Below are 25111 nucleotides of genomic sequence, written 5' to 3' on the forward strand. Positions count from 1 at the left end.
TCATGGTTACGTCACGTATGACGAAAGCGCGTAAGTGCAAGCCCTCAGAAACACATAGAGATTGTATTGAAAGCTTTGAAATTTGAAAAAAATAGATTTTACATCAGAGTCTATGACAGACTTCTGGGCGATTTTCAACTTGACTGAAATCGCCCCAAAAACGGGCGGGGCCATTTGAAGCACGACTTTAGCCTGATTTGACATTTAGTGGCAGTCAGATCAGATTAGAACACTGATAACTACTGTTGCCGTGATATAATTGATTAGAAAAAAAATCCCTTCCTTTTCCCGTTTGGCAGTGCGTCGCCCATATCGCCCTATTGAACACACCGCCCCTGCTCCCCAGCCACTTTTACATCGGCACAAATAATAGTTTTTCCTCTATAAGACAATATATGTAATGCATATGGGGGCATTTATTTGACCTCTGAGCATGTGCTAAACCTAAAATGTAATACAAATGTCACTTAAATATGAACAAATATGAATCATTGTTAATGTTTAGACAATTATTTTTCATACATCATGAATAAATAAATACAGGTTAATGACACGTTTCTACTATTACCTGGGTACTTGTATTTTGAACGTTTCCGAAATTCCATGACCCGGAAGTTATTTTTTAAGTGTTGCTGACGAGACGCTGATTCTCCCAACCACAGTAGCTAGTCTGCTAGCTAGCTAACTTTAAAGCTTCCAAAGACATGAACCGCAAAAGAAACCACAGTTTCACTGAAACAAGCCTTTCTCCCGACGCTCAAAACGCATTCATGGACACGCCGGGGCCTGCGGTGCGAGCCGACGATGATTTCTTGGAATTCGAGCCCGACGAGGAGATACTCTGCTCGGTGAGCGACATCACCGAACACCTTGGAAGAAACATAAAAGTGGTGCTCGAGACTGCATTGTCCGAAATCAGGAAAATGGTCAGCGTCAGGATACGGGTTCTGAAAATTGAGCTTCGGGAGAAAACAGACGAAATTGAAGTCCTAAAAGCAAGACTGGAGGTACAAAGAGACGGTAGGGACCCGTACCCCGGCGGAATGACCACCGAGGCATCATCTGTATTCCGAAAATCTGACTTGTTCCATTCGGGCAGCAAGCACAACAACGACCCCAAGAAAGCCAAACCAGCCATGCCTGGCGTAAAGAAAGAAAACATAAATGCCATTTGCGACTATCTGATGAAAGATAAGAATTCACGGGGTGCTGAAGCGGACAGCGACCCGAGCAATCCTCCGTCTGGTAGCGACAGGGACAGCCGCCACGATCCCCAGCCGCACTCCCTCAACCTGTGGCCGGACACCATCCCTGACGCGGGGCCTGGAGATGAGGACTCGGACTCGAACACGGATGACATATTCGGCATGCTACCATCGGGAAGCAAACGGATCTACGACTACGAATGGATGACGGGGGTGGAGTACACGTCGGATTTGAAAGGTAAACTTATCAATCACTCACTGCACCAATCAATCACTGTTATGTGCATTGGTCATGGAGTAGGGGAGAAATTGGGAATTGATATGCTGGATGTTATCCAGTCTTGCACCGTTGCATGTGTCTATGTAAAGGCTGTATAGGCCCACTCTACTTTTCTCTAAATGGGCATAATAAAACCCAAACCATGTGTTTGTTTATGCAGGTATGAGGGAGCCTAAATGTGAGACAACACCAGATGAAGATGAAGAAGAAAAAGATGAGGAAGAGGGTGATGAGTCAAAGAAAGAAAGGGATGGTGGATTGGAGCATCCCTCAGCCCCTTTTTCCCATGACGCCCACACCCCTGACTTTCCCTTAGCCCTCCAGGGCTCTCCAGGAGGGGAGGGTAACGGTTCTATGGAGGACCATGTGGATCGACTAGAACCAGGTGAGAGGAGAGGGAGAAGACCTTTACACGTCACTTCATGTCATCATTCATTTGTGATCTGTCATCTTCATCTTTCTTTGCACATGTAACTTTTTTACTCCATGCATTTTGCAAATATAAAACATTTTTTTAGTTTTTCAGTGTGTTGACAACCTTCTGACCAATCCTTATTGCTGCTGCTTTGGCTGCATGCTTCAATTCCATGCTTAGGAACTCTAGCGGACTGAGTGCAATAACTGTAATCGTTAATGTGTCTGTTCACAGGACAGCAGTTTCCCTCCCACACATACCTCTGCCCACTGTGTGGAACCTTCTGCCCCGACTCCTTGTTCCTGGAGGAACACCTCAAGCTGATACACGGCAACACCACCGGCACCCACAGCGCCCTGCAGTCCACATCCACCGCACCCCTCACTCTGGGGGAGGGTAGCAGTAACGCCAAGCATGGGAGCATGGGGGCCGGAGCCGGGGGGATGAGCCTAGCAAGAGGAGGCGGGGGAGGGACGAGGGAGAAGAAAGTGGAAGGGGGCTACGAGTGCGGCGACTGTGGCCGCCATTTCAACTACCTGGGCAACCTGCGGCAGCACCAGCGCATCCATACAGGGGAAAAGCCCTTCATATGCCCTGAGTGTGGGGAGAGGTTCCGGCACGCTGCCCGATTGAAGAGTCACCGGCTGGGGCACAACGGCGGGCAGAGCCCCTTCCCTTGCCCCCAGTGTGGGAAAGGCTTCCCGGTGCTCTCAGGCTTAAAGAGGCACCAGCGGGTGCATACGGGGGAGAGTCCCTACGCGTGCCAGCAGTGTGGGCGGCGCTTCAAGGAGCTGGGTAACCTCTATACCCACCAGAGGATCCATAGTGGTGCCACGCCCTATTGCTGCCAGCAATGTGGGAGGAGCTTCCGTCACCTGGGCACCTACAAGAGCCACCGCTGCACCCCCATACAGTGACAGTGACACTTGTTACCTTGGAGCTAGGCTGGCTAATTGCTAAGTGTAGCCTAGCCTAGCCATCACAGGAGCCTATTGATATGCTGTTGAGGAGACTGAGGCAGGAACATTGAGTGAGTCTAAAGACCCATACAGACTCAAAAAGGGAGGGTGCCATGATGGGAAAGGTCAAAGTGCATCATGAGAAAGAGATGAAAGCATGACCCTGTTCCAATACTTCAGAAACACATCCTTCCTTCCCACTTCTGTGAAATAATCCATGATTTATTAACTGGGTGGTTCGAGCCCTGAATGCTGATTGGCTGACAGCCGTGGTATATCAGACCGTATACCAAGGGTAAGACAAAACATTTATAATAGCAATTAGGCACCTCAGGCCTTTAATGCTTAATGATAGTATAGGTGAAAGCAATATGCTTCGCCAACCCAGTCAGCTCAGATCAGGGATTACTTCTAGGAAGGAAGGATGCATTTTAGTTGTATTCAAATAGGAACCATGCAGGCATATCCTGTTGGGAAGAGGACTCACACTACTAACAGAACAGTGTGACTCTGCTGCCACCTTTTGGACTTCTTATATTACTGCACAAATGAAGTTTCAAGGTGGCACTGCTGACTGTTTTAACCTCACTTACCTACCAGCGACTATTCTGCCCAGAGCAGATGAGTTGGCATTTTATCTTTTTTTTTTTTATGACATAACCTATATTACTGACCCTATATTCTTTACACCTTTTTGGTATGTCCACCTACATGATGATGACAACATCACGTGAGACATTCTTTGTTCAGTTAAACATATGCTATGTAGAACAAACATATACCTCTCTGGCATGTAGAACAAGGAAGCACGTCGGCTCTATGGCATTTCTATCTGCAAAGTTTGACAACTGAACGCATTCCTGATAGCTGTAGCCCTTTCAAATTCACCCCTCTCTTAACAGACTAGTTATCTACACGGTTCAGGAAAACGTTCAGTTCAAGGTCAATTATATTTCAGTAAAAAATGACCCCTCTTGTCTCTATTCACTCCAATTGTGTAGCTAAAAATATCCTCAATACTGTATGTGACTGTTGAACACATAACAAAAGAAGCACCAACTTGTCAAAAATGTCCAGAAAACAATGAATATTAAAACGGTAAATGTGAAATGCTAATAATTGACAATCTGCATCCTAATAAACATTCTTATATGGTGCTTGTGTTGTGTGGGTGTACTTTTAATAATAATACTTTCCCACATCAATTTCCCCCATTGACAAAGACTTCCTTATATCTATGGACTTAAGAGTAGGATAATGTGAAGGAGAGGGACGTGATGGCATACTTGGAATATCATTTTTTTAAAATTGTGTATATTTCTAAGAAACAGTCAGTGCCTAGAGTGTGTTGGTGACTCACTTGAGATGGTAGGTTAGTGTGTGTGTGTGTGTACTTGTTTGTATAACCAGAGGGCACTGCATTTCTGTGTCTGTGTGCAGCTGAGTCCTCATCTGCTCTCTGCAGAGGGACAATCAAAGTGAGATAAACATTACTACACTCCATCACTGATCACGACAAGCCCCTCACACACACACACTGTGGCTCCCGCTAAAGACATCAGAATTGTTGGAGAGAGAGACAGAGCAGGAGAACGCTAGTAGCATTTTGGCCCAGTAGGCCTACATAAGAGACACTTCCATTGAAACATGAAGGTCAATATATTTGCAACACAAAGTGATGAATTCAAAACAGACCGCTGACTGTAGAAATGTGGTTCTTTATTCTTTGCTATTCCTGATGATATCTAAAGTAAAACAGACTCGGCTGGAAGTATACTGAACAAAAATAGAAACGCAACATGCTATAATTTCAAAGATTGTACTGAGTTACAGTTCATATAAGGAAATCAGTCAATTTAAATAAATAAATTAGGCCCTAATCTATGGATTTCACATGACTGGGAATACAGATATGCATCTGTTCACAGATACCTTTAAATAAAGTAGGGGCGTGGATCAGAAAACCAGTCAGTTAAATGTGATCACCATTTGCCTCATGCAGCACGACACATCTCCTTCGCAGAGTTGATCAGGCTGTTGTTGATTGGCCTGTGGAATGTTGTCCCACTCCTCTTCAATGGCTGTGTGAAGTTGCTGGATATTGGTGGGAACTGGAACACGCTGTCGTACACGTCGATCCAGAGCATCCCAAACATGCTCAATGGGTGGTGACGTCTGGTGAGTATGCAGGCCATGGAAGAACTGGGACATTTTCAGCTTCCAGGAATTGTGTACAGATCCTTGTGACATGGAGCCGTGCATTATCATGCTGAAACATGAGGTGATGGCGGCAGATGAATGAGACGACAATGGGCCTCAGGATCTCGTCACGGTATCTCTGTGCATTCAAATTGCCATCGATAAAATGCAGTTGTGTTCGTTGGCCGTAGCGTATGCCTGCCGATACCATAACCCCACCGCCTGACATCAGCAAACCGCTCGCCCACACAACGCCATACACGTGGTCTGCGGTTGTGAGCCCTCTCATCTCTCCAGTCCTCATCCTGTCCTCCATGTTTTTTATTAAGGCCTGACAAAACTCCTGCCAAGTAATTGCCCTGGCTCTATGATGGCTGAGCATGTCACTTGTTATCTCAAATTGTGAAAGAGAGAGAGAAAGTGTGTGTGTGTTTGTGTGTGTGTTTGCGTGCAATGTGTGTGCGTGAGAGAGAGAGAGTATACAGGAACGACTAATTTTGGTCAACTCTCTCTCTCTCTCACACACACACACACACACACACACACACTATACAGTACCTGCTCAATGGACCTGAGAGCTTGTAAGTGCTCTACAAGGAACACATGTACCAGCAGTAAAATACCAGGTTGTACATTAAAAGAAAATCATTATTGAATGATGGAAGAAAGTGTATGGACAAAGGAGGGAGGTGACAGAGAGGTTAAGTATGATTCAGTATGAAAGCTACCACCACTCTGAAAGAGCCATGCTGTGCAGATTGCACCATGATACTAGCCTTTATTTATTTATTATTCATTTTTTAGTCATTTAGCAGACGCTCTTATCCAGAGCGACTTACAGGAGCAATTAGGGTTAAGTGCCTTGCTCAAGGGCACATCGACAGATTTTTCACCTAGTCGGCTCGGTTACTGGCACAACGCTCTTAACCACTAAGCTACCTGCCGCCTTTATGCCTTGAATTGAGTGATACTGTGTGAAAAGGCATCTGGCATTGAACAAATATGTGTATGTGTTGTTTTTTTTGTTTGTGTGTGTGAGAAATGGCAGGCTCCGTGTTCACTGTCCCGTACCCCATCTGGTAACACTGCAGGTCGTCTCACACACAGCCTGTAGGAGGCACTGACATTCTGCTGTATACAGCCTGTTAATCTGCAGTGTGTGTGTGTGTCATGCACTACCTGAAAAGACCTGCTCAACCACAGAGCCGTGCAGCAAGTGAATGGGCGTGCATGCACTATACTGCAGCTGCACTCAAGTACTCCTTCTTCTACTTACATGGCAATCAACATGCATCAAATGGAGATGTCCTGATGACACCTCTCCCTCCTTATCATTCGCTATTTTCACATTCTCTATCTCCCTCTCTCTTGCTCTCTCTCTCCCTCTCACACACACACACACACACACACACACACACACACACACACACCCACACACAGTCTTGTTTAACTAACCTTGTGGGGGGACAAAATTGATTCCCATTCAAAATCCTATTTTCCCTAACCCTAAACCTAACCCCTAACCCAAACCTAACTCCTAACTCTAAATCAGAGATGATACCCTTAGGGATTTCCATCAATCACTGAGCCTAGCCATGCATCAGCTCTCCAATTGATAGAGACACACTGACATATGGACAGGGGCCTAACTTTGGTTTTAGAAGTGGGGGGGACATAACTTGTTTAACACATTTGCCTTGTTTTGTATCACATTCCATTGATAAAACTGGGGGGGACAGAAATACAATTTCAGAATGTGGGGGGGACATGTCCCCGCCGTCCCCAGTGAAAGTTGCGCCCCTGCATATGGAGACACAACTTTGAGCACTTCTTCACTAACATCTCTCAGCAGGGGGCCCTAGAGGCCCTCAAGTTCTACCTCAATGAACGTCCCCCTAATGCTCTTCCCAGCGCTAATTGTATTGTGGACTTGGCTGAACTGGTGCTAACCTCCAACTATTCTCTCTTCAGAGGATACTTTTTCTTCCAGACCAAAGGGACAGCGATGGGGAGCACCATGGCTCCTAATTATGCTAACATATATCTAGGAATGTTTGAAAGAGAGGTGGTGCTGAATCCAGACCTTAACACCTTTCTCTCCAATATTCTCCTAATTCGAAGATATTTGGATGACATTATAGTGATCTATGCAGGGACCCAGGAAGAACTCTTGGAATTACATGCCTATCTAAACTCTATGAATGAGCACCTTCCTTTCACCATTAACCTATCCCAAATCAGTTTTCTTGATGTGATGGTTATTAAGGACAAAACCTCCCTCTCTACAGATCTCTATAGGAAACCTACGGACAGGAACACCCTCCTTAGAGGTGACAGCTTTCATCCACGTCCAATTATAAGGTAAATCAATTCAGTCGCATCAGAAGAATATGCAGCGATGATGCTTCTTACCAGAAACAGACCACGGACCTCACACAAAGGTTTAAGGAAAGGGGGTACAAAGACAATTGGGTAAAACATGCCAATGATCGTTTTGAAGGGCTAAAGCCTTCAACCAAAAGTAAAAGAAATGTCCCCTAATGCTCATCCAATACCCAACATTGGGGAAGGCATTTAAGGACATTATCAGGAAGCACTAGTACATTATTGATACTGACCCACAATTCAAACCCATCTTTAAATATCCCCCACGTATGGTCTTTAAAAGACCCCCAAAAGTGAGAGTCATTGTGGTGAAATCTGATTATCCACCAGAGAAAAGGGAAACTTTCTTGGACAAGGTTCTGGAGGGTAATTACAAATGTGGCTAATGTGCTCAATGCAGTTTCACCTACGAATGTGACTCATTTACCCACCCCCACACAGGACAAAGATTTAAGATCAAAGGCCTGATCAAAGGGAATCTTTCTGGATCCACAGGCTCAACACACTGTCTCCTCTTGGCCTTAACGAGGAGTTCGTCTTAAAACCGTTTTTATAGTTCCGAACGTCCAAATTATTGTGTTTTTTATCCTAATTGAATATTGTGTATGTATATCACTGTAAATATTGATCACATTCCTTGTGTATGATCATATATTTTGATACATTGAATGTTCATTTTGTGAACCTATGTTATATATTTTGACCTCCTGTTTACCTCCTGTTATATGGATGCCTGATTAAGACCGAAGGGTCAAAATGTTGTTATAAATAAAATCACTTGGGAGCATGAGCAGCAGTGTGTGGCGTTTTCCATTCTGTTTTCCATGAGTTCACCTACAACTCCATCACCTGCAGAAAGTATCTGGATGTGCGTATGTTCTTCAGCTTTTGTACACTTCTTCTGTTGCCTCATACATATATGCAGTCTTATATTTTCCCTTTTACTTCCTTTTTCCCAGTCTTATATTTCCTCTTTTCTATCTCTCTATCCCCTTACTTACTAACTCCCCTTCTGCTATCCCTCTATCTTCTCTCCCTCTCTCTCTCCTTTCCTGTTTCGTTCTATCTGTCCCCCTCTCCATTTATCCTCTTTCCTCTCTCATTCCTAAGCACTATAAAGGAGGCTAAAACACCCTAATAATTGCAACAGGCAACATGCAGTGGTGTAGGCGTATAAGGACAGATGCAGAGACCTCATCACTGCGACTAGAGCCATGGTAATGATAACCATTAAATAAAGGCCTCTCTCCCCTGGGCCTTTCTCAAAGCCGTCGTCCCTCCCCACGTCGTCCCTCTCCCCCCCTTCTCTACCATCGATTTCAACGGTCATTTACAAAGGCTTAGCTTTCTTTCTGCTTAGCATTTTAACCCCCGTTGCCTGCCATGTGTTCCATAAGTCAACAGACGCAGCAGGCTGGCGGCACTAACCATTTATGATGAGAGAAGCCGACCCTGGCCCCGGATAGCTTTCCCTGTGTGTTGTGATGACTTGTAAGGCATGTTACGTAGGTACTGTTTCAGGAGGTTGGCAGGGGGGTGGGGTGTTGGCAGGGGGGGCATGCTGCATACACATGGAAATGCCAGGATTTCTAATTAAACTCTCACCTGCCAGCGGGTATATGCCACGCCAGATGGATACCGGGTATGGATCTGTAGCAGAAAGGATGGAGATGGAGGCATTATTATTCAAAAAGCATGTGCTGGGTTGTAGTTGTCAACTGCCATTTACCCCTCAGAGTAGGTCTACACAGGGCTGTACCTGTACCTGTGTTTTGGGGTTCTATGATACTGTGTTCTACTGTACTGTGTTTTGTTGCACATTGCTGTGCTGTTTTAGGCCAGGGCCATATCCACAAAGCGTCTCAGAGTAGGAGTGCTGATCTAGGAACAGTTTAGCCTTTTAGATCATAATGATTAAGATTATATGGACAGATCCTAGATCAGCACTCATATTCTGAGATGCTTTGTGGATATGGGCCCAGGCCTTATTTAGGTGACACACTGTAATAATATACAGTGAATATGCAGCACAATGACTATGAATTATACCAGGTAATGCATACCTCTTCATGTCACATGTAAAAGGTCTCCGCCACCGCAGATACATAATAATAAATATGAAGTACACTCTGACATTTAGCAGATACCAATAACTGAAAAGTGAACCCATAGGATGGCTATGACTATGAAAAAGACCTGTCTTTCTAGTGATACGGGTTAGCGAACGCTTTCTTCCGTAGCATGACTTCCAATCCCCTGACCCAGATAGAGACGCCCAGGTGTGCGCTTTCCCTTTATCTGTAAATCCCTGGCAAAGCCCTAATACGTTCTCCAAGGTGAATGCGGGAGATGGAATTTAGATGTGCCCATCTTCAAGTAAGGTCAGGTGGTCGTTGGGGAGGGGTGCGGGGGGATAGAAAAAAGTCTGTCTGTAACAAATGTGTGTATTTACTGTACACACCCACACCTACGGATGATGCTTCGCTCCTCGGGCGCCAGTTGCCGCTGCAACAACGGCATCACTTAATTGATGTTGTTGCAGTGTGGGGCCCCAGTGATGCAGAAAGGGAGGGTTGCAGATGGTACAGACACACACTGCTACACACACATCTGCCAGTTTTCTTCCACACACGTTCACACGCACACATACACACACACACACACATTAGCATTTTTCTGACTCCACACACATTCACTTCTTTGAAATGGTTCACAGAAAATACAGCAGCTGTATACTTCAACAGTACAGAAACTAAATCAATTGAACGCCAACAAAACAACAGAATATTAGAAAAATGCCATTGGCAATTTAATCAAACACACTGTAACATTCTCTACTCATGAACAGAAACACACTCCAACACTCCACAGATATTAATACAAAACACATGGGAGAGACATCTGCACCTTCTTTTTCTGTTTACCTACATAAACACACTCCCTCACACACACTGACGTTATTCCTCAGAAAGGTGTGTTAAGTGGATAGATCACTCACTCATCTTTGATAATAACCCCCCCACACACACACTAATTAGTGTGTCTTTTAGTGTGTCTTGCGTCAGAATTTAGAACAGAAATATCTTCTACCAAATCAATACAACTGATTTAGTAACTACATCAAATTCCAAAGTGTCTCTCTAAGGACTTAGAAGGCATTCAGAGATGATGCTGCCGCATCTTTGGCACTCCTTCTCATCTCTGGAGAGCAGGCGGGATGAAGCCACAGCCAAGACCTCCTGCATGACCACACAAGTCCTCTGCAAGAGTTTCTAAACCCTACACAGAGACAGTATGATCTGAGGAGTTCAAGGCAATACTCTATTACTTTACCAATCAAACGATACAGTTGTTTAACTAACCGCATTAACTTAATAAATGTAGCTTACTTCCCACTGTTGAATTAATTGCCATGGAACTTTCAGATTATATAACTAGGGGAGCACATTCTAAGACTGATTATCCCACTCAGCTCACTCCTACCCACTAGCTATCCCACCACAATAGCTATCCCACTTATTATAGCTAACCCATATGATTACCGGACTATAAGTATACCCAGGGGCAGACTTAGTGATTTGGAGGCCCCAAACAGAGGCCAGGGTTTTATAGTAAACACAGGTGTATTTCCTTTTAATGTGCCATGAACACAACCAGTGTTCATCTGATTGTCCAACAAATCACTTCAAAAAGTAGGTGACCTTCGCACATTCATCCAAAATAATTCCAGCATCCGAACAGTGCACTATGCACCCACCAACTTTCCTTCAATTCGCAAGTGGCTGAAACTATCTCACCAGACAAAGCATTAGAGTGAGCGAAACAGCACCCCTCTGTTGTACTATGGGCTCTATTTTTGGCTGCCGTTAAGGCGGCGCTAGTGTCAAACGCACATTAGTTAGCAATTTCGTCATGTAAAAACTGGCGCACTGGTATTTTCCATCTCCAACTCCAGGTTCGGCAATTTACCTGTCTTATATCAGCTCACTTGTGCTCAGATGAGTGGGGTGGAAATATTAGAGATGTGTCCTTAAAAACATGATACAAAGTGCTAATTTCAGGCAGCGCTGATAGGGATATTTAAGACCAACCAAAAGCTGGTTTTAGCGGTAACGCAGTTTTTTATGGCATGTATTTTGACAGTGGAAACGCAGCCTATTCAGCCGTGACGCACACTGCCCATATGCGCATGGAACAAGAGTAGCTTAACATGCTTTTGGTGCCTGTATACTTCATATTTAGAAACATAAAAAACATTTGTTTTTCCCATTTTGTTTTATTTGATTAAAAACCAAGCATAGCCTCACCTCCTCTTAATGAAGGCTGTCCAACGCAATCACAAAGTAGTCAAGACTGTCGATAAAGAGTTTGGCTCCTGAGACAGCTTGGAAATAAATCTTAATCACCAAAGCTTTATTAAAATATGAAGTTTGAGAGGAGTAAAACAGTGAGCTGACATTCAGTTTATATTGTAGGCAGGCCCACATTATTTTAGCCATGAAGGTCCTGTTTTGGACGTGCTTAAAACTCCCTCCATGATGTAGGCTACGTGGCCCATGCCCATCATGAAATGAGAGACAACAACCTTGGTGAATACCGGTGAACCTCGTATTTAGAAGTTATCTGTAACCTGTAAAAATGGCTTGTTTTCTGTTTCGTATGTTCAAAACCCAAGCCCTCCCTTCGGCCTACTATAACAGCAATGCGTGTCTTTTTTATCCTGCCGATTTTATGATTACATTACATTTGACATTACAATTTGTTGTTGAAAAAAACAATGGATTGCTTGTTTTTTGTTTAATTTTATTACAACCAAACTTATTAGAATGATTCACCTTCCTGGTTTTATGGTGACAATGTCCGTGGTGCGCTTGCAATGCAACTTCTGGAGATATGTGATTTCGATCTGATCTGTAAGATGGTTCCGATTATGTAAATAAGACACACAGTTGAAGTCGGAAGTTTACATACACCTTAGCCAAATACATTTCAACTCAGTTTTTCACAATTCCTGACATTTAATCCTAGTAAAAATTCCCTGTCTTAGGTCAATTAGGATAACCACTTTATTTTAAGAATGTGAAATGTCAGAATAATAGTAGAGAGAATTATTTTTTTCAGCTTTTATTTATTTTATCACATTCCCAGGGGGTCAGAAGTTTACATACACTCAATTAGTTTTTGGTAGCATTGCCTTTATATTGTTTAACTTGGGTCAAACGTTTCGGGTAGCCTTCCACAAGCTTCCCACAATAAGTTTGGAAGTTTACATACACTTAGGTTGGAGTCATTAAAACTTGTTTTTCAACCACGCCACAAATTTCTTGTTAACAAACTATAGTTTTGGCAAGTCGGTTAGGAAACCTACTTTGTGCATGACACAAGTAATTTTTCCAACAATTGTTTACAGACAGATTATTTCACTTATAATTCACTGTATCACAATTCCAGTGGGTCAGAAGTTTACATACACTAAGTTGACTGTGCCTTTAAACAGCTTGGAAATTCCAGAAAATGATGTCATGGCTTTAGAAGCTTCTGATAGGCTAATTGACATCATTTGAGTCAATTGGAGGTGCACCTGTGGATGTATTTCAAGGCCTACCTTCAAACTCAGTGCCTCTTTGCTTGATATCATGGGAAAATCAAAAGAAATCAGCCAAGACCTCAGAAAAAAATGGTAGACCTCCACGCCTGAAGGGACTACGTTTATCTGTACAAACATTAGTACGTAAGTATAAACACCATGGGACCACGCAGCCGTCATACCGCTCAGGATGGAGAAGCGTTCTGTCTCCTAGAGATGAACGTAGTTTGATGCGAAAAGTGCAAATCAATCCCAGAACAACAGCAAAGGACCTTGTGAAGATGCTGGAGGAAACAGGTACAAAAGTATCTATATCCACAGTAAAACAAGTCCTATATTGACATAACCTGAAAGGCCGCTCAGCAAGGAAGAAGCCACTGCTCCAAAACCGCCATAAAAAAGCCAGACTGCACATGGGGACAAAGATCGTACTTTTTGGAGAAATGTCCTCTGGTCTGATGAAACAAAAATAGAACTGTTTGGCCGTAATGACCATCGTTATGTTTGGAGGAAAAAGGGGGTCTTGCAAGCCGAAGAACACCATCCCAACCGTGAAGCACAGGGGTGGCAGCATCAAGCTGTGGGGGTGCTTTGCTGCAGGAGGGACTGGTGCACTTCACAAAGTAGATGGCATCATGAGGAAGGAAAATGATGTGGATATATTGAAGCAACATCTCAAGACATCAGTCAGGAAGTTAAAGCTTGGTCGCAAATGGGTCTTCCAAATGGACAATGACCCTAAGCATACTTCCAAAGTTGTGGCAAAATGGCTTAAGGACAACAAAGTCAAGGTAATGGAGTGGCCATCACAAAGCCCTGACCTCAATCCTATAGAACATTTGTGGGCAGAACTGAAAAGGTGTGTTCGAGCAAGGAGGCCTACAAACCTGACTCAGTTACACCAGCTGTGTCAGGAGGAATGGGCAAAAATTCACCCAACTTATTGTGGGAAGCTTGTGGAAGGCTACCCGAAACGTTTGACCCAAGATAAACAATTTAAAGGTAATGCTACCAAATACTAATTGAGTGTATGTAAACTTCTGACCCACTGGGAATGTGATTAAGTAAATAAAAGCTGAAATAAATAATTCTCTCTACTATTATTCTGACATTTCACATTCTTAAAATAAAGTGGTGATCCTAACTGACCTAAAACAGGGAATTTTAACTAGGATTAAAGGTCAGGAATTGTGAAACTGAGTTTAAATGTATTTGGCTAAAGTGTATGTAAACTTCCGACTTCAACTGTAGGTCTACATTTGGTTATTTCATTTCTGTAAGCCATTTAACACACTATAAAGGACTAACATTGGAATTGGAGTTGATTCCAAGGGAATACATAAAAGACCGTAAATACACAACTTGAAGCAACCACATATTTAACCATGGAGCACATTCTGATTGGCCAGCGAGGGGCCAAGCCGCGACACACACATAACTTGTTTATTCATCAAAGCCAGCCCTTCGTGCGCCGATAATTATGATAGTGAAAATAGCAAATACAGTGGGGGAAAAAAGTATTTAGTCAGCCACCAATTGTGCAAATTCTCCCACTTAAAAAGATGAGAGAGGCCTGTCATTTTCAGCATAGGTACACGTCAACTATGACAGACAAACTGAGATTTTTTTTCTCCAGAAAATCACATTGTAGGATTTTTAATGAATTTATTTGCAAATTATGGTGGAAAATAAGTATTTGGTCACCTACAAACAAGCAAGATTTCTGGCTCTCACAGACCTGTAACTTCTTCTTTAAGAGGCTCCTCTGTCCTCCACTCGTTACCTGTATTAATGGCACCTGTTTGAACTTGTTATCAGTATAAAAGACACCTGTCCACAACCTCAAACAGTCACACTCCAAACTCCACTATGGCCAAGACCAAAGAGCTGTCAAAGGACACCAGAAACAAAATTGTAGACCTGCACCAGGCTGGGAAGACTGAATCTGCAATAGGTAAGCAGCTTGGTTTGAAGAAATCAACTGTGGGAGCAATTATTAGGAAATGGAAGACATACAAGACCACTGATAATCTCCCTCGATCTGGGGCTCCACGCAAGATCTCACCCCGTGGGGGTCAAAATGATCACAAGAACGGTGAGCAAAAATCCCAGAACCACACGGGGGGGACCTAGTGAATGACCTGCAGAGAGCTGGGACCAAAGTAACAAAGCCTACCATCAGTAACACACTACGCCGCCAGGGACTCAAATCCTGCAGTGCCAGACGTGTCTCCCTGCTTAAGCCAGTACATGTCCAGGCCCGTCTGAAGAGTGCATTTGGATGATCCAGAAGAGGATTGGGAGAATGTCATATGGTCAGATGAAACCAAAATATAACTTTTTGGTAAAAACTCAACTCGTCGTGTTTGGAGGACAAAGAATGCTGAGTTGCATCCAAAGAACACCATACCTACTGTGAAGCATGGGGGTGGAAACATCATGCTTTGGGGCTGTTTTTCTGCAAAGGGACCAGGACGACTGATCCGTGTAAAGGAAAGAATGAATGGGGCCATGTATCGTGAGATTCTGAGTGAAAACCTCCTTCCATCAGCAAGGGCATTGAAGATGAAACGTGGCTGGGTCTTTCAGCATGACAATGATCCCAAACACACCGCCCGGGCAACGAAGGAGTGGCTTCGTAGAAGCATTTCAAGGTCCTGGAGTGGCCTAGCCAGTCTCCAGATCTCAACCCCATAGAAAATCTTTGGAGGGAGTTGAAAGTCCGTGTTGCCCAGCAACAGCCACAAAACATCACTGCTCTAGAGGAGATCTGCATGGAGGAATGGGCCAAATTACCAGCAACAGTGTGTGAAAATCTTGTGAAGACTTACAGAAAACGTTTGACCTGTGTCATTGCGAACAAAGGGTATATAACAAAGTATTGAGAAACTTTTGTTATTGACCAAATACTTATTTTCCACCATAATTTGCAAATAAATTCATTAAAAATCCTACAATGTGATTTCTGGAAAAAAAATTCTAATTTTGTCTGTCATAGTTGACGTGTACCTATGGTGAAAATTACAGGCCTCTTGCACAATTGGTGGCTGACTAAATACTTTTTTTTCCCACTGTATATTTCTGACACACCCCTGAAGCTATAGTGCTACCGCATGCGCTTAGATTTACCATTGTGTTAGGTTTGTTAAAATAGAGCCCTGTATGTATCCCTTGTATCTGATGCTGTCTGTCCAAAAAGAGTATGAAATGCCATTTTTATGTTAAATCTTGATTTATTTGTATTTTCTTTGCCCTGCTCTGAAAGCACCTCATTACTGCAGCTTCATTTTCATGAAAGTCACGTTTGCAATCATATTGCGTGAAACAATGCACGGGAACTCTGTCAGGGTGGAATACTCCATTATTATGAACCAGTCCGTGGCTGATTAATGACACTTGTTTCTACTATTATGAGAAAACAATATTAATATTGCCTCGAGCGGAGCATGGGGGGGAGGGGCATCAGCAGGTAAATTATTCATTATTAGAATTTTTTTATTTTATTTTGCCCAGCTCACAAGGCCCCTTGATGATGTGAGGCCTAAGGGGCAATTGCCTATTCTGCCTAATGGTAAGTCCGCCACAGTACACTGCAATATTACTACTGCAGTGTACTGCAGTGTACAGCTACTATTATCTACTACTATTATGCCTACTTCTACCCAGTGTTGGGATTTCAATCAAAGTAACGCATTTGGAGATTATTATTGAATCATTCCAAGCAGAATTAAAATAGTGCGATTAGGTCTCATTGTGACAATAGCTTGTAGCATAATAAAACACCAACACTTGTGAAATGTTGATTGGTCTTATCATAGCAGTGATAATAAATGAAATGTCCATCACTGAAGAAAATGTTTTCGAACCTTTCTGAAATAGCCTGGACTATAGGCTACAATATAGGTTTACTTGCAGCCTCTAAATGAAATACCGTAAACTTCAATTAATAGCCTGGGCCTTTTTTTTGCTTAAATCACTGAACACCACGGACGCTTATTAGAGACAGGCTTCTATTTGAGCCAGGCATCAATTTCCTTAATCCACACAGCTTTTGCTAATTTGCATAGTTAATTGTTGAGCAGTTTACGAGCAGCCTCTCTCCCAGACAATGGAGAATCAAACACTTTTCGTACCTCCGCCACGAACTCCTCCAGACTGAGGCAAAAGGTAGACTGTTGCTCCCACACCGCCGTAGCTCAGGCGAGGGCCCTCCCGGACATCAGCATTATCAAGTACGCCATCTTCGAGCGGTCAGAGCGGCTCGAAGATGAGGGAGCACTGGGAGAGAAACGCCCGGCATTTTCCAGAATCTCCAGCATAGCGCTCCGGAGGAGGTAAGCGAGGTTCTCGGGACTTAGGTAGGCTGGGAAGAAGCGCCGCTGGTGGCGGGGTTGCTGAGAGTATGGGGGGTTACTGTTGTGGCTTGCTGCCTAGTTGGGAATCCGCTGAATATTTCCAGCAATGTATTGAACGCATGGTCATGGCGTTCTGCCAGGGTATGGAGTCCCTCCATAAGACTTTGTAGTAACCCCTCGTGTCTTCCAATGGTGGCTCCTTGGGAGACAGGTACAGGACGGCAGGCAGGATCAGGGTCAGGACAGGCAGAAAGGTCAGAACTGGGAAGACTAGAAAAAGCAAAAACTAGAGCACTGGAAACACGGAACACGCTGGTAGGACTTGACGGGACAAGATGAACTGGCAACAGACAAATAGATAACGCAGGTATAAATACACATGAGGTAATGGGAGACACCTGGTGGGGGTTGGAGACAATCACAAGACAGGTGAAACAGATCAGGGTGTGACATAGCTAGCAGTTCTCAGCTGTTAGCAGCCAATTGCTAGCAGTTTGTTACTGTCGATAAAAATGGATGATTGCCATAATTTCTTTCGAGTCATTACTCAATTATTTAATGTAACAAATCAAACATTAAACCTCGTAAACAATTCATGGTAATTCATGGTAACAATTCATTTAGACCTGCCGTTTATTTCAAACAGGCGTTTATTTGCTGAAATGTACCATTGCCCGGCTACTAAAAGAGACAGGCGGCTCTTTGAGACTCACCGTTTAATTGAAGTTGTATGGTAAACTGTAAAATAAATAACATTAGAAGGCTGGCATAACCATCATGAATTTACTTGCTGTGACAACATCGTTTCAGAACATAAGGCCCATCTTTTCAGTAAGGCTACTTTGAGCAATCAATTTATAACAGGAAACGAGTTACAGCATGAACTTGGTAGAGACAATATATATATAACAAGCTGAAAAAAACTGTAATAATATTACCCCATTTTTTTAAGTAATGCGTTACATTACTACGTTATCCCCCAACACTGCTTTTACCACAGTCAATCCTACTACTACTACTACTACTGGGATTCAGTAACTATTTACACCACTACTGCAGTCACTTCTACTGTTACTATCCCACTAAAGGCTACTATCCCACTTCTATTTAAAATTAATACAAAAAACTGTTTTAAGTGAAATATTAGCTTTTGTCTGAAGCTGAAAAAGACAGGGAATTCAAAAGCTAATTTGACCAGTGTTGTGGAAATTCTAATCAATAATGAGGAGAGACAAGGTCAATCACCAATCAGGATATTACTTTATTCAAAACGTATTAATAAGGTAGTAAGTGAGGCTGGTCGACCCAACACTCTTGGGTGTTGGGCGGAGAGCTCTGAAATACAGACAATACAAAGATATGTTATAGCAAAGATACATGACAAACAGCAGATGTGTGGAATGAATAAAAAGGTTAGGATTTCTATGAAAGAAATGAATAATTCACAGCAGACAGTATCTGCTATGAAGACTGTTCTCATTGTATGGAAACCAGGGTTTGGCCCCCAAGACAAGGTTCTTATCAACTATTCATAACAGATCTCATCCCTGGTACCTTCCCAGCTAACAAAATTACGTTCCAGGACGTGACCACAAAGTTATTTTAGTCCCTACATAAGTAATGATAACGTTATTGTGAAATGTTCCTTCTACGTACAGTAGCTGTGGTGTCCGCTGACAAAACTTTTTTTTAAACAGTTAAATAACGTTATTCAATAACGTTATAAGAGATGAATCTTGAATCTTCCCTGAACGTGCACACTGTTACGTGCCTTATTGGTACTATAGGTACCCACTGACAAAAGTTACCTTCCCAGTGGTTACCAGAAACCGCATTTTGTAGGGCTCTCAATGTACTTTGACGTTTAGCAACGTTATGGCGTGCATGCGCCCGGCCTGCCACAGGAGTCGCTACAAAATTACGTTCCAGGACGTGACCACAAAGTTATTTTAGTCCCTACATAAGTCATGATAAAGTTATTGTGAAACGTGCCTTCTACGTAGCTGTGGTGTCCACTGACAAAACGTACGTCCCAAGTCTTTTTAGGACGTAGAAATGTGGGGGATGTTAAACAGTTAAATATGTGTATTTTTAGGTCAACCTCATAACGTTGCTAAACGTCAGAAAGTACGTTGAGAGCTCCATAAAATGCAGTTTCTGGTAACCAATGAGATCGTAACTTTCGTCAGTGGGTACCTACAGTACCAATAAGGTACGTAACAGTTTGATGGGACAAGGACATCCCGGCCGGCCAAACCCTCCCCTAACCCGGACGACGCTGGGCCAATTGTGCATCACCTCATGGGTCTCTCGGTCACGGTTGGCTGCGACACAGACAGGTATCGAACCAGCATCTGTAGCAACGCAGCTTGCTCTGCGATGCAGTGTCTTAGACCACTGCGCCACTCGGGAGGCCCCTTAAAACACGTCATTTAATCTACCCTGAACATATACACAGTATCCTGTCGGTAGGTGTCCACTGACGAAATATGCAAAATTCCAGAAAATAAGAAGGTCTTTTTTCTATATTTTATTTTTTTTACTTAAACTGTATCACAATAGATTCGTAAACAAAATCACAGCAATAAGCTCACAAAATAACAAGTCAGTAAAAACATGAACACTGCACTCCAGTCAAGAACTGTAAAACTGCTTAAAGCTAAAAGTGAATAACTATGTTATGTTTATTCAGGTGCTGCTGTTCCATCCTCATCCACTGTCGCTTCCTCGACCCGCTCCTGGAAGTCACAATAACACAAATTGGTCATTATTTTCCGTAAACAAATGATCTAAATGGTTTAACGTCGACTCTCTACTACATTCCTTTTGTAGTAGCACAATAATTTACCTACACTGACCGACTGGATTAAAGTGAAGTAAAAAAATAAAATTGTTATTTTTAATCATACCTTTCTCTTACTCTTGAGCCGAGCTGGTGCATGTTAGAGAGCATCTGCTATTTTGTCATCTACATCTTGGTAGGTAGCCTTGGGGTGTGCTTTCAGGGACACTCCTATGTTGTGAAAAAGAATTGAAATGGTACATTATATGTCATATCATTACTTTTCCACCTATGCTGGCTGAGGCAGAGATTGTGTATTGTGAGACCTCTCTCATTGAGACCTCTCTCCTTCACCTTTCCTTTGTCCTCTCTCTCCGATCTTAACAGTTGGTAGGATTTCACATTTAGTTTGTAACTGCCTTGTTACTGATTTAAGTCATTTGAAATGTTAATAAATACACATTTGACTTACCATCACTTGACCAATTATACTATCTACTAAATAATAATAAATAACGATCTAAACTTGTGCATTTACTTACTTGTGACAGCATCACAGATTGATAGCTCATTAAAGGCCCTCTTCCCCTTCCTGCCCTTCAAGGAGTAGCCTGTCCACAGCTCCTCTGTTCCAATTTTTCTCATCATTTGTCTGATTCCTGAGCAAAGGTCCAGGCCACAGCAGAGGGTCAGGTATCGGATCTGAGAAAAAATAAAAAAAATATTTTAAAAATCCCACTAATTTGTGTGTTCCTAAGCTAAAACAGCTGGCCATACAGTTCTGTTTGATAGTAATGAGAAATCATATTTGTAGTGTATCATGTAATCATGGGCTAAAACTTGTGTAAACAGGCAGAGGGCTGATCGTTTCTTCTTAAGATAAGTTAAGTGTTCATTGGGAAATCAATCCAAACACTAAATAGGCATATAGCATATATGACAACTGCATTTCATTGACATTAAGATATTTGGATTCAATAATATTGCAGGTTGCAATCTTCTCTCAAATCTGGACGCATTCAAGGGGCTCTTGATAAACAGCTAACTTATTTTTGTAAATTGCTGTTAAAATACTTGATGTAGATTTCCCATCTTTTACAAACAGATACATTTTAAATGGTGTTTCACAGATATCACAGATATCCTTCCGTTCCTCATTTGTTTCTGCAGGGTTTTGCAGCATTTCAAGTTGCCCCAAGGATTCCGACTCCTTTGGCTGCCGGGCCTCTATGGCCTCCATAACTTGGTTCAGAGCGGTCCTGAACTCTGTACGGATCATCTCCAGTTTCACCATTATCCTCATCTCCACTACTTGAAGATCTGCAAAATAATAAAAGACTCAACAGTTTAGCTGCAAGCAGCGTGACGATACAAGCCATGAGTACCAGGCAGGACATGGATCAAGGCCATGTGAAATACCTCGATCAAAATATCCACCCTTCATATATATTAGTAGTATTGATAACCATATAGCTGCTGACAGCCATACAATTTGGAATTTATGTTGATAATACAAGAGAAGCAACATTTTGTAACATATAGGCTAACATAATATATTTAATGTATCCAGCGGGCATCTCAGAAGCCACAGGATCATCAAGCAGGGATGGCAGCTTTTGGTCTAAAATATAAGTAAAAAATCATGCTGTTATTTAAACTTTCTACATTTACAATTTCGAGATCAATATCTTGATGGCTAAAGAAACCTGATTCTGATGCTCTGTCTTGGCCAGCTTCTTCCTGGCTGCCACTTGGACTAACTGAGAAAACAGAAGGGAAAACATTAAGACATACTTTGCATGCTTTTGAAACTGGCACAGAACCAAAAGTGAAGGGATGTCAGTCAGGAGCTCAGTCGGAAGGTTAATGAATCCCAACAAAAATAAATGCTAAGCATAATTTTTTGTTTTAAATAATGCTTTTAGTTTGATGGCAAATACATACAGATATTTACAAACATGGCATCACACTTCTGTTTTACCCCAGAAGAATATGGTGATTTCACTACTGTTTTAAATACAAGTTTCACCCATACACAGCACCACAAGTATTTGGAAAGTCCAAATATTATGCACAAAGTAGTAATAAGACTTTAAATAACCTAATATGCAAAAATGTGATGGTAATTGTATTCTGTTGAGTTGCTTTTAAAGGTTTGTAAAGCTATAATACTTCATACAATTCAATTGTTTACCCTAACAAACTACAACCAGACACTTACTGTTGCTCTGGCTTGAGGTGGCACATGGCCTCAAGTCCTCTTCATCTGTAACTTCAGAGAATATCACAGATTACCACATTTATAGTACACACAGATTTTCCTGTTCATCCCATACAGTTGGTGGGAACAGAACTTTGAGAAAGGAGGCTTGTTTATCAGACTTGAAACATTATGTACCTTGTAGGGTCTTTTCAAAGACACTGGCTCTTGAAGTTGCTAATAAAATAAAATAAAGAACTGTTACACTTTGGTAATGTGACTAATAATCAAGTATGTCAAGATCAGATGGGTGTGGTAATTTCTTGTCATATCAAATGTCATTAGGTTATGATTTCATGCCGTCTCAATTTAAGACTAGTACTTGCATTAACTGTAAGCTTTTCTTCACCCACATACTTGAATGTGTGTCAAATTTACCATCAACTTGCTGATTATACATTTAATGACCTAGTAGCCTAATGCAGGATCTTACCACTAGGGGCTGGTGGAAGATGGGGCACTGTAAACTGGGCTAGTCTGGGTTCATTTGTCTTTTTCTGGAGTGCTTCACTTCCATCATCATCTTACGAAGCACAATACAAAAAAATTGTAATTTATTTCATCTACTTCCTGATGGATGTAATACACACAATGGAATAAGAGCAGTTAAGAAATCCTCACCAGGTGGCTCTACACGGAATCTGATTGGTTTAGTCACTGCCCTCTTCGCTGGTTCCTTGTCAGATTCAACATTGGAGGTGTCAACCCCCGTTTGGCTCGTTGCTCTGCCACAGAGTAATTGTCTGTACATGCAATAAACATAGTCATAAATACTTTCCTATTAACACTGGCAAAACAGGGTAATGAGGATTTGTAATTCACATAGTAATACTTTCAGCAAATACATATAGTACTTAAGAGGGGGAAGTTACTGACTCTACTGACCAGGAGTGTGTTGCACCAGTTAGACGCTAATAAGGTAGAGATAAGTTGGGCCTACCTACGCCCGACATAATGATTTAGAAAATTGAACAAGATGCGACATGACTAGTCATGAAACACTTACCTTGGAAACTATTTATAGATTTATACTATACGTCTACCCCACATTACACTTAGTTTTTACACCCTGCCGTAGCAAAAGCTATTACTTACAACCAGGTGTTGACACAGGTTTAGGCCTGGCTTAGAACATGTTCTACGTTGTAACTAGCCTTACGTATAGGAGTATGTTCAACTGATGCAACCTGCTCCAGAGCCACACAACCAAGCATGCATTGCAATATAAACGGGAGTGGATGGATACAGTCAAATATTATTTTACCAGTGGATGAAAAGATGGAAATTCTGTACTTCTCCCATAATATTTTGTCAGGCCGGTCTCCTCTCTTAATCATTGTTGCGCTGGCATTTCTTGGCCAGTAGCAACACAGGACCTGCAAGATATGAGACTCTGTTTAAGGTTAACTATTTATCTATCTCTTTGCCTGAAAAGGGTAAACCATTTAACTGATTAACTCACCCCATCTCTCTTCTCCACCCACTGCTCTGGTACAACTTCAACAGTGTTCTCTTTTACAAAATGTACAACATAATAACGCTGTGTGCCCTGAGCAGAAAAACAAAACACCAATTCCACACTGTTCAGACTCTTGATTTACCAGCCAAGATAGTTTGCAAAACTAGCTAAATGGGGCTTGCTACAGGCTGTGCAAGATGGTAAGCACAACACGAGTGCCATGGCCTGCTTAACAAGACTGCTCTTTGCAATGAGATGCATTTGTGTGCTCCTTGTGGTGGTGTGTAAAGTCCAATACAGTCTTGAGTCACAAGATGCTGAAACACCCCGCAGAGGTCAATGTTGTTCTTCATCAGGACCTACGAACATGATTACTGAACCCTGTAACACAGGCTGTGGTTACACGCGGCACTATCCAAATAATGTAGCTAGGCTAAACTATCTTTTAGCCAACTGGCTAATTAGCTAACTGGCAAGCTTCCTCGCTAGTTAGATAGCCTGACATCAAAATGTATTTATCTGGGGAGCTGGGAGTACACTAACTTACTTGGTTTATATAGTACACGCTGGATAACTTACCTTTCGTAAAAACTTCCAAGAAATGAACTGTGTTCGGTCAGTCGGAGTCGATGGCGTCTTCGCTGTTCAGCTGTGTTGTTTCACTTTTACCAATTAGTATTGTTAGTTGCCACATCCACTTTTATATTTGCAATGACGGATAATGGAGTCAAAAGGAATATTCAGGATGAACCGTCATCAGGCCACCACTACTGCTAGCTGCTTTATAATGATTTTAAAAAATTAGTATTATTGTTATAGGCTACATTCATAAATTAATATAATACAAAAATATTATTTTTAGGTATTGTTCCCTCTTCCATAGGCCTATACTAAGGTCAAAATTACATTATGAATTTCCATACATTTATTAAATCAGTAGAATTATGGACAAATAAATTGCATAGGGGAAGAGCTGGATCCACTTCCTTTACTCCAAGCACAAGTATGCTGGCCCCAATATCTTGGGATCTAAAGTACTTATTTAGAACGTAACAAATGTTCCTACACACTTAGAAAGACAATGTTACAAGTGTACCACCACTTGACTTACAGACGACGTTCCAAAATGTATTTCTATCATTCCGATTGTAACGTTATATGAAGACAAACCATAGCTCTAAATGTAACGTTATGAAATATTCCTAGGATATCTCCAAAATAACAT

General features: G+C 42.1%; 1 protein-coding gene and 1 long non-coding RNA gene across 2 annotated transcripts; one reads left to right on the forward strand and one right to left on the reverse strand.

Moving 5' to 3' along the window:
* The first annotated feature begins 614 nt into the window (after nucleotides 1–614).
* Nucleotides 615–4016, forward strand: LOC121554288 (zinc finger protein 16-like). Its single transcript, XM_041867782.1, has 3 exons — nucleotides 615–1443; nucleotides 1646–1870; nucleotides 2135–4016. The coding sequence occupies exons 1-3, from the start codon at nucleotides 705–707 to the stop codon at nucleotides 2815–2817; spliced, it is 1647 nt and encodes a 548-aa protein (XP_041723716.1). The 5' UTR covers nucleotides 615–704; the 3' UTR covers nucleotides 2818–4016.
* A 15984-nt stretch (nucleotides 4017–20000) lies between these two features.
* Nucleotides 20001–20993, reverse strand: LOC121554166. The gene is made up of 3 exons (XR_005997649.2): nucleotides 20710–20993; nucleotides 20295–20398; nucleotides 20001–20123 (listed from the first exon to the last, which is right to left on the reverse strand). It is a non-coding gene; the product is annotated as an uncharacterized LOC121554166 (long non-coding RNA).
* Nucleotides 20994–25111: the final 4118 nt, after the last annotated feature.

The sequence above is a fragment of the Coregonus clupeaformis genome, chromosome 19 (assembly GCF_020615455.1).
Source record: "Coregonus clupeaformis isolate EN_2021a chromosome 19, ASM2061545v1, whole genome shotgun sequence".
Lineage (NCBI taxonomy): Eukaryota > Metazoa > Chordata > Actinopteri > Salmoniformes > Salmonidae > Coregonus > Coregonus clupeaformis.

Bases quoted from the DNA above. Each gene is read 5' to 3' on its own strand.
- LOC121554288 (XM_041867782.1), top strand. From the start codon at position 705: ATGAACCGCAAAAGAAACCACAGTTTCACTGAAACAAGCCTTTCTCCC. The intron at 1,444-1,645 runs GTAAACTTATCA...TTGTTTATGCAG, and splicing joins GTACACGTCGGATTTGAAAG to GTATGAGGGAGCCTAAATGT. The intron at 1,871-2,134 runs GTGAGAGGAGAG...GTCTGTTCACAG, and splicing joins TGTGGATCGACTAGAACCAG to GACAGCAGTTTCCCTCCCAC.